The sequence below is a fragment of the Oncorhynchus nerka genome, linkage group LG18 (assembly GCF_034236695.1).
Source record: "Oncorhynchus nerka isolate Pitt River linkage group LG18, Oner_Uvic_2.0, whole genome shotgun sequence".
NCBI lineage: Eukaryota > Metazoa > Chordata > Actinopteri > Salmoniformes > Salmonidae > Oncorhynchus > Oncorhynchus nerka.
In genome coordinates this window covers 77,492,451-77,510,410 of record NC_088413.1, presented here as the reverse complement: position 1 = coordinate 77,510,410, position 17,960 = coordinate 77,492,451, and the positions used below count along the sequence as shown (strand labels likewise).

Here is a 17,960-nt window from a genome sequence, read left to right as displayed (position 1 = left end):
GGGGGGGTAGAGGGATTGGGGGAGTAGAGGGATGGGGGTTAGAGGGATTGGGGGAGTAGAGGGATGGGGGTAGAGGGATTGGGGGGAGTAGAGGGATGGGGGGTAGAGGGATTGGGGGGGTAGAGGGATTGGGGGAGGTGAGGGAGGTAGAGGGATTGGGGGGAGGTGGGGGAGGTAAGAGCTGGAGGGATGCTTGCACAAATTAAATGTTTATAAATGCACGGGGGGACACTTCTGGGTAAAGGGTGGAGAATGGGAACACAGCAGAGTATTTCTGGGCCGATTGGTCCGTGTTCTCTGGGTTAGCAGTTCACGATGGCCCCTTCGCTCTTAAAAAACACCAGCAGAGCTCCCTCTGCTGGTGAGAACTGGAAAGGGAGGCTTTGTGTGTTTGCGTGTGTGTGTATGTGTGCGCACTAGTTGTCCTACATTATAAGCACCCCAATGTCCTCACATTTCACCTTAATATCCTGAAAGGGTAGGAAAGCAATAACTGTTTTGAAAAGTCAGGTCCTGAATATGTTCAAGTGCTATTTTAAGTTTAAGGGTTAAGTTTAGGCTTAAGGGAACATATAATTTGTAATGGTTGAATATTTTTACACTCCAAACAGTCCTGATTACAGCATGTTAGTCATTTAGCGACTTACAGGTCATTCATCTTCAGATAGCTAGGTGAGACAACCACATATCACAGTAGTTAGTATATTCAGATAGCTAGGTGAGACAAGCACATATCACAGTAGTTAGAATATTCAGATAGCTAGGTGAGACAAGCACATATCACAGTAGTTAGAATATTCAGATAGCTAGGTGAGACAACCACATATCACAGTAGTTAGAATATTCAGATAGCTAGGTGAGACAACCACATATCACAGTAGTTAGAATATTCAGATAGCTAGGTGAGACAACCACATATCACAGTAGTTAGAATATTCAGATAGCTAGGTGAGACAACCACATATCACAGTAGTTAGTATATTCAGATAGCTAGGTGAGACAACCACATATCACAGTAGTTAGTATATTCAGATAGCTAGGTGAGACAACCACATATCACAGTAGTTAGTATATTCAGATAGCTAGGTGAGACAAGCACATATCACAGTAGTTAGAATATTCATCTTCAGATAGCTAGGTGAGACAACCACATATCACAGTAGTTAGTATATTCAGATAGCTAGGTGAGACAACCACATATCACAGTAGTTAGAATATTCAGATAGCTAGGTGAGACAACCACATATCACAGTAGTTAGTATATTCAGATAGCTAGGTGAGACAACCACATATCACAGTAGTTAGTATATTCAGATAGCTAGGTGAGACAACCACATATCACAGTAGTTAGTATATTCAGATAGCTAGGTGAGACAACCACATATCACAGTAGTTAGTATATTCAGATAGCTAGGTGAGACAACCACATATCACAGTAGTTAGTATATTCAGATAGCTAGGTGAGACAACCACATATCACAGTAGTTAGTATATTCATCTTCAGATAGCTAGGTCAGATAACCACATATCAGTCTTAGTCAGTACACTTTCCATCAGAGTTACTATCAGCAGTCAGAGCTAGTAAGGGGAAAAGTCACACATTAGATCACTCTTTGTATTTCTTTTTACGGGGCGAGGGATAGGGAGCTGACATCTTCAGACAGGGAGCTGACATCTTCAGATAGGGATAGGGAGCTGACATCTTCAGATAGGGATAGGGAGCTGACATCTTCAGATAGGGATAGGGAGCTGACATCTTCAGATAGGGATAGGGAGTTGACATCTTCAGATAGGGATAGGGAGCTGACATCTTCAGATAGGGATAGGGAGCTGACATCTTCAGATAGGGAGCTGACATCTTCAGATAGGGATCTGACATCTTCAGATAGGGATCTGACATCTTCAGATAGGGATCTGACATCTTCAGATAGGGATCTGACATCTTCAGATAGGGATCTGACATCTTCAGATAGGGATAGGGAGCTGACATCTTCAGATAGGGAGCTGACATCTTCAGATAGGGATAGGGAGCTGACATCTTCAGATAGGGAGCTGACATCTTCAGATAGGGATAGGGAGCTGACATCTTCAGATAGGGAGCTGACATCTTCAGATAGGGAGCTGACATCTTCAGATAGGGATAGGGAGCTGACATCTTCAGATAGGGAGCTGACATCTTCAGATAGGGATAGGGAGCTGACATCTTCAGATAGGGATAGGGAGCTGACATCTTCAGATAGGGATAGGGAGCTGACATCTTCAGATAGGGAGCTGACATCTTCAGATAGGGAGCTGACATCTTCAGATAGGGAGCTGACATCTTCAGATAGGGAGCTGACATCTTCAGATAGGGAGCTGACATCTTCAGATAGGGAGCTGACATCTTCAGATAGGGAGCTGACATCTTCAGATAGGGAGCTGACATCTTCAGATAGGGATAGGGAGCTGACATCTTCAGATAGGGATAGGGAGCTGGTGCTGTGGGATTATTTAAGATATTCCTTTGAGGAGGTAGGGTTTCAGATGTTTTCAGGAGATGGACAGGGACTCTGCTGTCCTAGTGTCAGGGGGAAGATAGACAGGGACTCTGCTGTCCTAGTGTCAGGGGGAAGACGGACAGGGACTCTGCTGTCCTAGTGTCAGGGGGAAGACGGACAGGGACTCTGCTGTCCTAGTGTCAGGGGGAAGATGGACAGGGACTCTGCTGTCCTAGTGTCAGGGGGAAGATGGACAGGGACTCTGCTGTCCTAGTGTCAGGGGGAAGATGGACAGGGACTCTGCTGTCCTAGTGTCAGGGAGAAGACGGACAGGGACTCTGCTGTCCTAGTGTCAGGGGGAAGATGGACAGGGACTCTACTGTCCTAGTGTCAGGGGGAAGATGGACAGGGACTCTGCTGTCCTAGTGTCAGGGGGAAGATGGACAGGGACTCTGCTGTCCTAGTGTCAGGGGGAAGATGGACAGGGACTCTGCTGTCCTAGTGTCAGGGAGAAGACGGACAGGGACTCTGTTGTCCTAGTGTCAGGGAGAAGACGGACAGGGACTCTACTGTCCTAGTGTCAGGGGGAAGATGGACAGGGACTCTGCTGTCCTAGTGTCAGGGGAAGATGGACAGGACTCTGCTGTCCTAGTGTCAGGGGGAAGATGGACAGGGACTCTGCTGTCCTAGTGTCAGGGAGAAGACGGACAGGGACTCTGCTGTCCTAGTGTCAGGGAGAAGATGGACAGGGACTCTGCTGTCCTAGTGTCAGGGAGAAGACGGACAGGGACTCTGCTGTCCTAGTGTCAGGGGGAAGATGGACAGGGACTCTACTGTCCTAGTGTCAGGGGAAGATGGACAGGGACTCTGCTGTCCTAGTGTCAGGGGAAGATGGACAGGGACTCTGCTGTCCTAGTGTCAGGGGGAAGATGGACAGGGACTCTGCTGTCCTAGTGTCAGGGAGAAGACGGACAGGGACTCTGCTGTCCTAGTGTCAGGGAGAAGACGGACAGGGACTCTGCTGTCCTAGTGTCAGGGGGAAGACGGACAGGGACTCTGCTGTCCTAGTGTCAGGGGGAAGACGGACAGGGACTCTACTGTCCTAGTGTCAGGGGGAAGATGGACAGGGACTCTGCTGTCCTAGTGTCAGGGGGAAGATGGACAGGGACTCTGCTGTCCTAGTGTCAGGGGGAAGATGGACAGGGACTCTGCTGTCCTAGTGTCAGGGAGAAGACGGACAGGGACTCTGCTGTCCTAGTGTCAGGGGGAAGATGGACAGGGACTCTGCTGTCCTAGTGTCAGGGGGAAGACGGACAGGGACTCTGCTGTCCTAGTGTCAGGGAGAAGACGGACAGGGACTCTGCTGTCCTAGTGTCAGGGGGAAGATGGACAGGGACTCTGCTGTCCTAGTGTCAGGGAGAAGACGGACAGGGACTCTGCTGTCCTAGTGTCAGGGGGAAGATGGATAGGGACTCTGCTGTCCTATCGTCAGGGGGAAGCGGTTTCCACCTTTGACAGAGAAGAGCTTAGACTGGGTTGAGCTGGAGCTGTCCTCCCGTAGGGGTGGGAGGGCAGAGACCAGAGGTGATTTATCTAAGGTCAGGGCATGTTTTCACAGCTTATGTACCTGTATAAAAGTGGTAGTGGGACCGGAAGCCATATCTAGTCTCTCAGCAGTGAGACCACTGAGACTCAGCTTCTCACACACACACACACACACACACACACACACCCTTTAAATATCATGATGAAACACTGTTTATTTACTATCTCTCTGTCTCTCCGTACCAAAACATCTACAATAAAACACAGTAAAAAAAAAAGCCCAAACAGTAAAATATAGAATACTTTCAAATAGAGACAACAAGCTCTGCTAAATGTCTTACTGAAAATCTACATCAGCATCTGTAAAATGTTCTATAAGGTACATGAAGGAAGTGAAGTGTGTGTGTGTGTGTGTGTGTGTGTGTGTGTGTGTGTGTGTGTGTGTGTGGTTTATGGCTTGGCCAGGTTAGCTTTAATCCTAGCCTGGTCCACGGCATCTAGAAGGTTCTTGGAGTCCAGGGCCAAGGTGTGGGCGACGCCCAACATCTGCCTCTGACACTCCCCCTTCAGTGATGTCACAGAGTTCTGCTGGACCAATCTCATCTTAGCGATTAACTCCCCCAGATCCTTATTCAGTAGCCTCTCAGTTCCCTCGATCTGGAGGAGAGAAGGGGGTGAGGAGAGAAGGGGGGAGGGAGGAGGAGAGAATTGGAGGAGAATCTTAATTACATTTCCTTGATTTCCCCCTTTCCTCGCCTCCTCAAAACCCATTCAATTAGAAGTCCCTCCCCTCTGAGTAATCAAGGAAATGCAATTGAGATTCTCCTAGAGAGAGAGAGAGAGAGAGCACGAGGCCATGTTTGTTTTGGTTGGGGTCAATGTAAATATAATAAATAGAGCCATACGATTACCTCTGTTCTGGCAGAACTGTGCAGTAATGGTAGAACTTCATCAACACTACGGATCAGACTACGAAGAGTTAACCCCACGGCCTGACAGAGAGAGAGACACATATTGAGAGAGAGAGACACATATTGAGAGAGAGAGACACATATTGAGAGAGAGACACACATATAGAGAAGAGAAGGAGAAAGAGAGAGAGAGAGACATATATAGAGAAGAGAAGGAGAAAGAGAGAGAGACACATATTGAGAGAGAGAGAGACACATATATAGAGAAGAGAAGGAGAAAGAGAGAGAGACATATTGAGAGAGAGAGACACACATATAGAGAAGAGAAGGAGAAAGAGAGAGAGACACATATAGAGAAGAGAAGGAGAAAGAGAGAGAGACACATATAGAGAAGAGAAGGAGAAAGAGAGAGAGACACATATAGAGAAGAGAAGGAGAAAGAGAGAGAGACACATATAGAGAAGAGAAGGAGAAAGAGAGAGAGACACATATAGAGAAGAGAAGGAGAAAGAGAGAGAGACACATATAGAGAAGAGAAGGAGAAAGAGAGAGAGACACATATAGAGAAGAGAAGGAGAAAGGGAGAGAGACATATATAGAGAAGAGAAGGAGAAAGAGAGAGAGACACATATAGAGAAGAGAAGGAGAAAGAGAGAGAGACACATATAGAGAAGAGAAGGAGAAAGAGAGAGAGACACATATAGAGAAGAGAAGGAAAAAGAGAGAGAGACACATATAGAGAAGAGAAGGAGAGAGAGAGACACATATAGAGAAGAGAAGGAGAAAGAGAGAGAGACATATATAGAGAAGAGAAGGAGAGAGAGAGAGAGACACATATAGAGAAGAGAAGGAGAGAGAGAGAGAGAGAGAGAGACACATATAGAGAAGAGAAGGAGAGAGAGAGAGAGAGAGAGAGACACATATATAGAGAAGAGAAGGAGAAAGAGAAAGAGAGAGAGACACATATATAGAGAAGAGAAGGAGAAAGAGAGAGAGACACATATAGAGAAGAGAAGGAGAAAGAGAAACATGTAGAGAAGAGAAGGAAAAAGAGAGAGAGACACATATAGAGAAGAGAAGGAGAGAGAGAGACACATATAGAGAAGAGAAGGAGAGAGAGAGACACATATAGAGAAGAGAAGGAGAAAGAGAGAGAGAGAGATACATATAGAGAAGAGAAGGAGAAAGAGAGAGAGAGAGACACATATAGAGAAGAGAAGGAGAAAGAGAGAGAGACACATATAGAGAAGAGAAGGAGAAAGAGAGAGAGACACATATAGAGAAGAGAAGGAGAAAGAGAGAGACACATATATAGAAGAGAAGGAGAAAGAGAGAGAGAGACATATAGAGAAGAGAATGAGAAAGAGAGAGAGACACATATAGAGAAGAGAAGGAGAAAGAGAGAGACATATATAGAGAGAGAGACACATATATATAGAAGAGAAGGAGAAAGAGAGAGAGACACATATAGAGAAGAGAAGGAGAAAGAGAGAGAGACACATATATAGAAGAGAAGGAGAAAGAGAGAGAGACACATATAGAGAAGAGAAGGAGAAAGAGAGAGAGACACATATATAGAGAAGAGAAGGAGAGAGAGAGAGACACATATAGAGAAGAGAAGGAGAAAGAGAGAGAGACACATATAGAGAAGAGAAGGAGAGAGAGAGAGAGACACACACATATAGAGAAGAGAAGGAGAGAGAGAGAGAGACACATATATAGAGAAGAGAAGGAGAAAGAGAAAGAGAGAGAGACACATATATAGAGAAGAGAAGGAGAAAGAGAGAGAGACACATATAGAGAAGAGAAGGAGAAAGAGACACATGTAGAGAAGAGAAGGAAAAAGAGAGAGAGACACATATAGAGAAGAGAAGGAGAGAGAGAGACACATATAGAGAAGAGAAGGAGAGAGAGAGACACATATAGAGAAGAGAAGGAGAAAGAGAGACACATATAGAGAAGAGAAGGAGAAAGAGAGAGAGAGAGACACATATAGAGAAGAGAAGGAGAAAGAGAGAGAGAGAGACACATATAGAGAAGAGAAGGAGAAAGAGAGAGAGAGAGACACATATAGAGAAGAGAAGGAGAAAGAGAGAGAGACACATATAGAGAAGAGAAGGAGAAAGAGGAGAGAGAGAGAGAGACACATATAGAGAAGAAGAGAAGGAGAGAACACATATAGAGAGAGAGACACATATAGAGAAGAGAAGGAGAAAGAGAGAGAGACACATATAGAGAAGAGAAGGAGAAAGAGAGAGAGACACATATATATAGAAGAGAAGGAGAAAGAGAGAGAGACACATATAGAGAAGAGAAGGAGAAAGAGAGAGAGACATATAGAGAAGAGAAGGAGAAAGAGAGAGACACATATATAGAGAAGAGAAGGAGAAAGAGAGAGAGACACATATAGAGAAGAGAAGAAAGAGAGAGAGACACATATAGAGAAGAGAAGGAGAAAGAGAGAGAGACACATATAGAGAAGAGAAGGAGAGAGAGAGAGAGAGAGACACACATATAGAGAGAGAGATACACATATATAGAGAAGAGAAGGAGAAAGAGAGAGAGACACATATAGAGAAGAGAAGGAGAAAGAGAGAGAGACACATATAGAGAAGAGAAGGAGAAAGAGAGAGAGAGACATATAGAGAAGAGAAGGAGAAAGAGAAAGAGAGACACATATAGAGAAGAGAAGGAGAAAGAGAGAGAGAGAGAGAGAGATATAGAGAAGAGAAGGAAGAGAGAGACATATAGAGAAGAGAGAGAAAGAGAGAGAGACACATATAGAGAAGAGAGAAGAGAGAAACATATAGAGAAGAGAAGGAGACACATATAGAGAAGAGAAGGAGAAAGAGAGAGAGAGACATATAGAGAAGAGAAGGAGAAAGAGAGAGAGACACATATAGAGAAGAGAAGGAGAAAGAGAGAGAGACACATATAGAGAAGAGAAGGAGAAAGAGAGAGAGACATATATAGAGAAGAGAAGGAGAAAGAGAGAGAGACACATATAGAGAAGAGAAGGAGAAAGAGAGAGAGACACATATAGAGAAGAGAAGGAGAAAGAGAGAGACACATATAGAGAAGAGAAGGAGAAAGAGAGAGAGACACATATAGAGAAGAGAAGGAGAAAGAGAAAGAGAGACACATATAGAGAAGAGAAGGAGAAAGAGAGAGACACATATAGAGAAGAGACATATATAGAGAAGAGAAGGAGAGAAGGAGAGAGAGAGAGACACATATAGAGAAGAGAAGGAGAAAGAGAGAGAGACACATATAGAGAAGAGAAGGAGAGAGAGAGAGAGACACATATAGAGAAGAGAAGGAGAAAGAGAGAGAGACACATATAGAGAAGAGAAGGAGAAAGAGAGAGAGAGACATATAGAGAAGAGAAGGAGAAAGAGAGAGAGACACATATAGAGAAGAGAAGGAGAAAGAGAGAGAGACACATATAGAGAAGAGAAGGAGAAAGAGAGAGAGACACATATAGAGAAGAGAAGGAGAAAGAGAGAGAGACACATATAGAGAGAGAGAAGGAGAGAAGAGAGAGAGACACATATAGAGAAGAGAAGGAGAAAGAGAGAGAGACATATATAGAGAAGAGAAGAGAAAGAGAGAGAGACACATATAGAGAAGAGAAGGAGAAAGAGAGAGAGACACATATAGAGAAGAGAAGGAGAAAGAGAGAGAGACACATATAGAGAAGAGAAGGAGAAAGAGAGAGAGACACATATAGAGAAGAGAAGGAGAAAGAGAGAGAGACACATATAGAGAAAGGAGAAGAGAGAAAGAGAAGAGAAGGAGAAAGAGAGAGAGACACATATAGAGAAGAGAAGGAGAAAGAGAGAGAGACACATATAGAGAGAGAGAAGGAGAAAGAGAGAGAGACACATATAGAGAAGAGAAGGAGAGAAGAGAGAGAGACACATATAGAGAAGAGAAGGAGAAAGAGAGAGAGACATATATAGAGAAGAGAAGGAGAAAGAGAGAGAGACACATATAGAGAAGAGAAGGAGAAAGAGAGAGAGACACATATAGAGAAGAGAAGGAGAAAGAGACATATATAGAGAAGAGAAGGAGAAAGAGAGAGAGACATATATAGAGAAGAGAAGGAGAAAGAGAGAGAGACACATATAGAGAAGAGAAGGAGAAAGAGAGAGAGACACATATAGAGAAGAGAAGGAGAAAGAGAGAGAGAGAGAGAGAGAGAGAGAGAGACACATATAGAGAAGAGAAGGAGAAAGAGAGAGAGACACATATAGAGAAGAGAAGGAGAGAGAGAGAGACACATATAGAGAAGAGAAGGAGAGAGAGAGAGAGACATATATAGAGAAGAGAAGGAGAAAGAGAGAGAGACACATAGAGAAGAGAAGGAGAAAGAGAGAGAGAGAGAGAGAGAGAGAGAGAGACATATAGAGAAGAGAAGGAGAAAGAGAGAGAGACACATATAGAGAAGAGAAGGAGAAAGAGAGAGACACATATAGAGAAGAGAAGGAGAAAGAGAGAGAGAGACATATAGAGAAGAGAAGGAGAGAGAGAGAGAGAGAGACACATATAGAGAAGAGAAGGAGAAAGAGAGAGAGACACATATAGAGAAGAGAAGGAGAAAGAGAGAGAGACACATATAGAGAAGAGAAGGAGAAAGAGAGAGAGACATATAGAGAAGAGAAGGAGAAAGAGAGAGAGACACATATAGAGAAGAGAAGGAGAGAGAGAGAGAGACATACACACACACACACACACACACACACACACACACACACACACACACACACACACACACACACACAAAGACACTCAAAACACACACACACACACACACACACACACAAAGACACTCACAACACACCACGCCTTACCTTGACAGCGTTGGGGTATTCTGAGGGGGGCAGTGTGTTGACATCATTCTTCAGTTGCACCACATCTCTCACCATCGCCATGACACCCACATACACCTGGTCATCTGTCCGGTCGAGTTCTGCAGTGGCTGTAGGCTGGTCAACACACACATCTGTCAATCAACTCTGTCCAACCAATCAGCTGCAGGTAAGGTATCTATTTAAGCAATAAGGCATGAGGGGGTGTGGCACAGTTGAAGTCGGAAGTTTACATACATACCTTAGCCAAATACATTTACACTCAGATTTGAACAATTCCTAACATTTAATCCTAGTAAAATGTCCCTGTCTTAGGTCAGTTAGGACTTTATTTTAAAAGAGAAGGACAGCTTTACAAAGGCTGCTTGTTGTTACCTGTGGAGCTGAGGCCTTTGGTGGTTTGTCTGGAGGAGGCGTGGCTTGGTCTGCTGGCTCCTCCTCATGCTGTAGACGACAACAGAGGCAGGGATTCAATCCGATGGCGGATTTGGACAATCAGTCATTTAAAAGGTCATTTCCGAGTGAGCCGACATAATGCAGTGTTTACTGTGGTCTCTGCCTTTAAGACTTGCACTGCCGACAATGTGCTATCGGATTGAATCCTGGCATAACCGATACAACACCTACTAATACCTGACAACATACCGTATCTGTTCTGAACTCCTGTTGAACAGGATCCTGCAAGGACACGTACATTAGAGATACGTTAGAAACGGGGAAGTGATGACCTCTCAGGAATTACAATGTTACAAAATGTAGGATCTTAATTTGATCACTATCATTGCTGAGAATTTTCCTGCCCCGCACGAAATGTAGATAGAGCTTCATGATGTACATAAAATGAAGTGAAAAGCCACAAGTGTAGCACTTTTAATGTAACCTACGGTTGGCCAGCTAACAACCTAACCACCCCATCAACATTATGGACTAAACGTTCACATCCTGTTGCTGCAGGAATATGTTGTTGCGACAATACTGGTCAAATCAAGATCACATCTGTATCTGTCTGAATACAAAAAGTCTGTCCGTCCGTCCGTCTGTCTGTATTCTTACCAGGTGTTTCTCCTCCTGTTCCAGCCACCGGCTGTCTGTCTGTCTGTCTGTCTGTCCGTCCATCCGTCTGTCTGTATTCTTACCAGGTGTTTCTCCTCCTGCTCCAGCCACCGTCTGTCTGTCTGTCTGTCTGTCTGTCTGTCTGTCTGTCTGTCTGTATTCTTACCAGGTGTTTCTCCTCCTGCTCCAGCCACCGGCTGTCTGTCAGCATGTCCTCTCTTTGTCTACGAAGAGTATCCTCCACCCTCTCCCTCTCCCAGACAGACCTCGCATCACCCACCCCACATGGCTCCTACACGCCACACACACACACACACACACACACACACACACACACCTGTTTGATGCCATGTTGTGATGGTTGAAAAACATCTGTCTATAGGGCTTGAGCACAGTTAAACACACCATACTGCCTCTGCACAAGCAGCTCAACTACCCACAATGCATTTCAACAGGAAGCAACGGAGAGGTTAATCACTATGTGGCCAAATTGCATAATCAGACACCCTGCCTTCTTAAACATCTGATTATGATCCCTAACCTTATAATGAGACCAAAAAGCTAATTTGGTTTTCATACATGATGTACGGTTCTAGCAGCTTGGCCATGTAGTGAGGCCGTGGTTATGGGTCTTACCCCGACACTGCATCGTCGTGGCGACGTGGGATAGGCTGTGGTGACATCACAGGCCCTGGGGGGGCTAGCAAGGACAGGAGAGCTGGCACACAGAGACCCAGGTAGCTAAAACACACACACACACACACACACACACACACACACACAGAAGCGATGCGCCACAGCTACTATAAAGTCACATGCTAGCGGCAGGAAATGCTGTGCACACACAATCTCACACTACATGGAACTGGCAAACACACAGTCTGTATTAACATGACAAAGAAGACCAGTACCAGTCACACAGTAGACTGTATATGTAAGCCCAGGACAGTGCTACAGGACAGCCCTACAGGACAGCCCTACAGGACAGCCATACAGGACAGTGCTACAGGACAGCCCTACAGGACAGTGCTACAGGACAGCCCTACAGGACAGCCCTACAAGACAGCCCTACAGGACAGCCATACAAGACAGCCCTACAGGACAGCCCTACAGGACAGCCCTACAAGACAGCCCTACAGGACAGCCCTACAAGACAGCCCTACAGGACAGCCCTACAGGACAGCCCTACAGGACAGCCCTACAGGACAGCCCTACAAGACAGCCCTACAGGACAGCCCTACAGGACAGTGCTACAGGACAGCCCTACAGGACAGCCCTACAAGACAGCCCTACAGGACAGCCCTACAAGACAGCCCTACAGGACAGCCCTACAGGACAGCCCTACAGGACAGCCCTACAGGACAGCCCTACAAGACAGCCCTACAGGACAGCCCTACAAGACAGCCCGACAAGACAGACCTACAGGACAGCCCTACAGGACAGCCCTACAGGACAGTGCTACCTGACAGCCCTACAGGACAGTGCTACAGGACAGTGCTATACAGGACAGCCCTACAGGACAGCCCTACAGGACAGTGCTACCTGACAGCCCTACAGGACAGTGCTACAGGACAGTGCTATACAGGACAGCCCTACAGGACAGCCCTACAGGACAGTGCTACAGGATAGTGCTACAGGACAGTGCTACAGGACAGCGCTACAGGACAGCCCTACAGGACAGCCCTACAGGACAGTGCTACAGGACAGTGCTACAGGACAGTGCTACAGGACAGTGTTACAGGACAGCCCTACAGGACAGCCCTACAGGACAGTGATACAGGACAGTGTTACAGGACAGTGTTACAGAACAGACCTACAGGACAGACCTACAGGACAGCCCTACAGGACAGTGTTACAGGACAGCCCTACAGGACAGCCCTACAGGACAGCCCTACAGGACAGTGTTACAGAACAGCCCTACAGGACAGCCCTACAGGACAGTGTTACAGAACAGCCCTACAGAACAGCCCTACAGGACAGCCCTACAGGACAGTGTTACAGAACAGCCCTACAGGACAGTGTTACAGAACAGCCCTACAGGACAGCCCTACAGGACAGTGTTACAGAACAGCCCTACAGAACAGCCCTACAGGACAGCCCTACAGGACAGTGTTACAGGACAGTGTTACAGAACAGCCCTACAGGACAGCCCTACAGGACAGCCCTACAGGACAGTGTTACAGGACAGCCCTACAGGACAGCCCTACAGGACAGACCTACAGGACAGTGTTACAGAACAGCCCTACAGGACAGCCCTACAGGACAGTGTTACAGAACAGCCCTACAGAACAGCCCTACAGGACAGCCCTACAGGACAGTGTTACAGAACAGCCCTACAGGACAGTGTTACAGAACAGCCCTACAGGACAGCCCTACAGGACAGTGTTACAGAACAGCCCTACAGAACAGCCCTACAGGACAGCCCTACAGGACAGTGTTACAGGACAGTGTTACAGAACAGCCCTACAGGACAGCCCTACAGGACAGCCCTACAGGACAGTGCTACAGGACAGCCCTACAAGACAGCCCTACAGGACAGCCCTACAGGACAGCCCTACAGGACAGCCCTACAGGACAGCGCTACAGGACAGTGCTACAGGACAGTGTTACAGGACAGCCCTACAGGACAGTGTTACAGGACAGCTCTACAGGACAGCCCTACAGGACAGTGTTACAGGGTAGCCCTACAGGACAGTGTTACAGGACAGCCCTACAGGACAGTGCTACAGGACAGCCCTACAGGACAGTGCTACAGGACAGTGCTAGAAGACAGCCCTACAGGACAGTGCTACAGGACAGCCCTACAGGACAGCCCTACAGGACAGTGTTACAGGACAGCCCTACAGGACAGCCCTACAGGACAGCCCTACAGGACAGCCCTACAGGACAGCTCTACAGGACAGCCCTACATGACAGCCCTACAGGACAGCCCTACAGGACAGCCCTACAGGACAGTGTTACAGGACAGTGTTACAGGACAGTGTTACAGGACAGCCCTACAGGACAGCCCTACAGGACAGCCCTACAGAACAGCACTACAGGACAGTGTTACAGGACAGCCCTACAGGACAGTGCTACAGGACAGCCCTACAGGACAGCCCTACAGGACAGCCCTACAGGACAGTGCTACAGGACAGCCCTACAAGACAGCCCTACAGGACAGCCCTACAGGACAGCCCTACAGGACAGTGCTACAGGACAGTGTTACAGGACAGCCCTACAGGACAGTGTTACAGGACAGCTCTACAGGACAGCCCTACAGGACAGTGTTACAGGGTAGCCCTACAGGACAGTGTTACAGGACAGCCCAACAGGACAGTGCTACAGGACAGTGCTACAGGACAGTGCTAGAGGACAGCCCTACAGGACAGTGCTACAGGACAGCCCTACAGGACAGCCCTACAGGACAGTGTTACAGGACAGCCCTACAGGACAGCCCTACAGGACAGCCCTACAGGACAGCTCTACAGGACAGCCCTACAGGACAGCCCTACATGACAGCCCTACAGGACAGCCCTACAGGACAGTGTTACAGGACAGTGTTACAGGACAGTGTTACAGGACAGCCCTACAGGACAGCCCTACAGGACAGCCCTACAGGACAGTGCTAGAGGACAGTGATACAGGACAGCCCTACAGGACAGCCCTACAGGACAGTGTTACAGGACAGCCCTACAGGACAGCCCTACAGGACAGCCCTACAGGACAGCCCTACAGGACAGTGCTACAGGACAGTGTTACAGGACAGCCCTACAGGACAGCCCTACAGGACAGCCCTACAGGACAGCCCTACAGGACAGTGCTACAGGACAGCCCTACAGGACAGCCCTACAGGACAGCCCTACAGGACAGTGTTACAGGACAGCCCTACAGGACAGTGTTACAGGACAGCCCTACAGGACAGCCCTACAGGACAGCCCTACAGGACAGTGTTACAGGACAGCCCTACAGGACAGCCCTACAGGACAGTGTTACAGGACAGCCCTACAGGACAGCCCTACAGGACAGCCCTACAGGACAGTGATACAGGACAGCCCTACAGGACAGTGTTACAGGACAGCCCTACAGGACAGCCCTACAGGACAGCCCTACAGGACAGTGCTACAGGACAGTGTTACAGGACAGCCATACAGGACAGCCCTACAGGACCGTGTTACAGGACAGCCCTACAGGACAGCCCTACAGGACAGTGTTACAGGACAGCCCTACAGGACAGCCCTACAGGACAGCCCTACAGGACAGCCCTACAGGATAGCCCTACAGGACAGCCCTACAGGACAGTGCTACAGGACAGCCCTACAGGACAGTGTTACAGGACAGCCCTACAGGACAGCCCTACAGGACAGTGCTACAGGACAGACCTACAGGACAGTGTTACAGGACAGTGCTACAGGACAGACCTACAGGACAGACCTACAGGACAGACATACAGGACAGCCCTACAGGACAGTGTTACAGGACAGCCCTACAGGACAGCCCTACAGGACAGCCCTACAGGACAGTGTTACAGGACAGTGTTACAGGACAGCCCTACAGGACAGCCCTACAGGACAGCCCTACAGGACAGTGCTACAGGACAGTGTTACAGGACAGCCCTACAGGACAGTGTTACAGGACAGTGTTACAGGACAGCCCTACAGGACAGCCCTACAGGACAGCCCTACAGGACAGTGCTACAGGACAGCGTTACAGGACAGCCCTACAGGACAGCCCTACAGGACAGCCCTACAGGACAGTGTTACAGGACAGCCCTACAGGACAGCCCTACAGGACAGTGTTACAGGACAGTGTTACAGGACAGCCCTACAGGACAGCCCTACAGGACAGCCCTACAGGACAGCCCTACAGGACAGTGTTACAGGACAGTGTTACAGGACAGCGTTACAGGACAGCCCTACAGGACAGCCCTACAGGACAGTGTTACAGGACAGCCCTACAGGACAGCCCTACAGGACAGCCCTACAGGACAGTGCTAGAGGACAGTGCTACAGGACAGCCCTACAGGACAGCCATACAGGACAGTGTTACAGGACAGCCCTACAGGACAGCCCTACAGGACAGTGTTACAGGACAGCCCTACAGGACAGCCCTACAGGACAGCCCTACAGGACAGCGCTACAGGACAGCCCTACAGGACAGTGTTACAGGACAGCCCTACAGGACAGTGCTACAGGACAGACCTACAGGACAGTGTTACAGGACAGTGCTACAGGACAGTGTTACAGGACAGTGTTACAGGACAGTGTTACAGGACAGCCCTACAGGACAGCCCTACAGGACAGCCCTACAGGACAGTGCTAGAGGACAGTGATACAGGACAGCCCTACAGGACAGCCCTACAGGACAGTGTTACAGGACAGCCCTACAGGACAGCCCTACAGGACAGCCCTACAGGACAGCCCTACAGGACAGTGCTACAGGACAGTGTTACAGGACAGCCCTACAGGACAGCCCTACAGGACAGCCCTACAGGACAGCCCTACAGGACAGTGCTACAGGACAGCCCTACAGGACAGCCCTACAGGACAGCCCTACAGGACAGTGTTACAGGACAGCCCTACAGGACAGTGTTACAGGACAGCCCTACAGGACAGCCCTACAGGACAGCCCTACAGGACCGTGTTACAGGACAGCCCTACAGGACAGCCCTACAGGACAGTGTTACAGGACAGCCCTACAGGACAGCCCTACAGGACAGCCCTACAGGACAGCCCTACAGGATAGCCCTACAGGACAGCCCTACAGGACAGTGCTACAGGACAGCCCTACAGGACAGTGTTACAGGACAGCCCTACAGGACAGCCCTACAGGACAGTGCTACAGGACAGACCTACAGGACAGTGTTACAGGACAGTGCTACAGGACAGACCTACAGGACAGACCTACAGGACAGACATACAGGACAGCCCTACAGGACAGTGTTACAGGACAGCCCTACAGGACAGCCCTACAGGACAGCCCTACAGGACAGTGTTACAGGACAGTGTTACAGGACAGCCCTACAGGACAGCCCTACAGGACAGTGCTACAGGACAGTGTTACAGGACAGCCCTACAGGACAGTGTTACAGGACAGTGTTACAGGACAGCCCTACAGGACAGCCCTACAGGACAGCCCTACAGGACAGTGCTACAGGACAGCGTTACAGGACAGCCCTACAGGACAGCCCTACAGGACAGCCCTACAGGACAGTGTTACAGGACAGCCCTACAGGACAGCCCTACAGGACAGTGTTACAGGACAGTGTTACAGGACAGCCCTACAGGACAGCCCTACAGGACAGCCCTACAGGACAGCCCTACAGGACAGCCCTACAGGACAGTGTTACAGGACAGTGTTACAGGACAGCGTTACAGGACAGCCCTACAGGACAGCCCTACAGGACAGTGTTACAGGACAGCCCTACAGGACAGCCCTACAGGACAGCCCTACAGGACAGTGCTAGAGGACAGTGCTACAGGACAGCCCTACAGGACAGCCCTACAGGACAGTGTTACAGGACAGCCCTACAGGACAGCCCTACAGGACAGTGTTACAGGACAGCCCTACAGGACAGCCCTACAGGACAGCCCTACAGGACAGCGCTACAGGACAGCCCTACAGGACAGTGTTACAGGACAGCCCTACAGGACAGTGCTACAGGACAGACCTACAGGACAGTGTTACAGGACAGTGCTACAGGACAGTGTTACAGGACAGACCTACAGGACAGACCTACAGGACAGCCCTACAGGACAGTGCTACAGGACAGACCTACAGGACAGTGTTACAGGACAGTGCTACAGGACAGTGTTACAGGACAGACCTACAGGACAGACCTACAGGACAGCCCTACAGGACAGTGTTACAGGACAGCCCTACAGGACAGCCCTACAGGACAGTATTACAGGACAGTGTTACAGGACAGCCCTACAGGACAGCCCTACAGGACAGCCCTACAGGACAGTGCTACAGGACAGTGTTACAGGACAGCCCTACAGGACAGCCCTACAGGACAGCCCTACAGGACAGCCCTACAGGACAGTGTTACAGGACAGCCCTACAGGACAGCCCTACAGGACAGTGTTACAGGACAGTGTTACAGGACAGCCCTACAGGACAGC

General features: G+C 48.6%; 1 protein-coding gene across 1 annotated transcript in view; it reads right to left on the bottom strand.

Moving 5' to 3' along the window:
• Nucleotides 1-4,217: 4,217 nt before the first annotated feature.
• The window catches only part of LOC115120329 (protein-tyrosine kinase 2-beta-like), a 79,044-nt gene continuing 65,301 nt past the window's right edge, over nucleotides 4,218-17,960 (bottom strand). The window contains exons 24-30 of the mRNA XM_065004366.1: nucleotides 11,494-11,598; nucleotides 11,024-11,149; nucleotides 10,450-10,482; nucleotides 10,180-10,248; nucleotides 9,787-9,921; nucleotides 4,934-5,014; nucleotides 4,218-4,679 (exon numbers count right to left, since the gene is read on the bottom strand). Coding sequence (XP_064860438.1) covers nucleotides 4,473-4,679; nucleotides 4,934-5,014; nucleotides 9,787-9,921; nucleotides 10,180-10,248; nucleotides 10,450-10,482; nucleotides 11,024-11,149; nucleotides 11,494-11,598 — 756 coding nt within the window. The 3' untranslated portion in view covers nucleotides 4,218-4,472. The remainder of the gene's footprint in view (nucleotides 4,680-4,933; nucleotides 5,015-9,786; nucleotides 9,922-10,179; nucleotides 10,249-10,449; nucleotides 10,483-11,023; nucleotides 11,150-11,493; nucleotides 11,599-17,960) is intronic.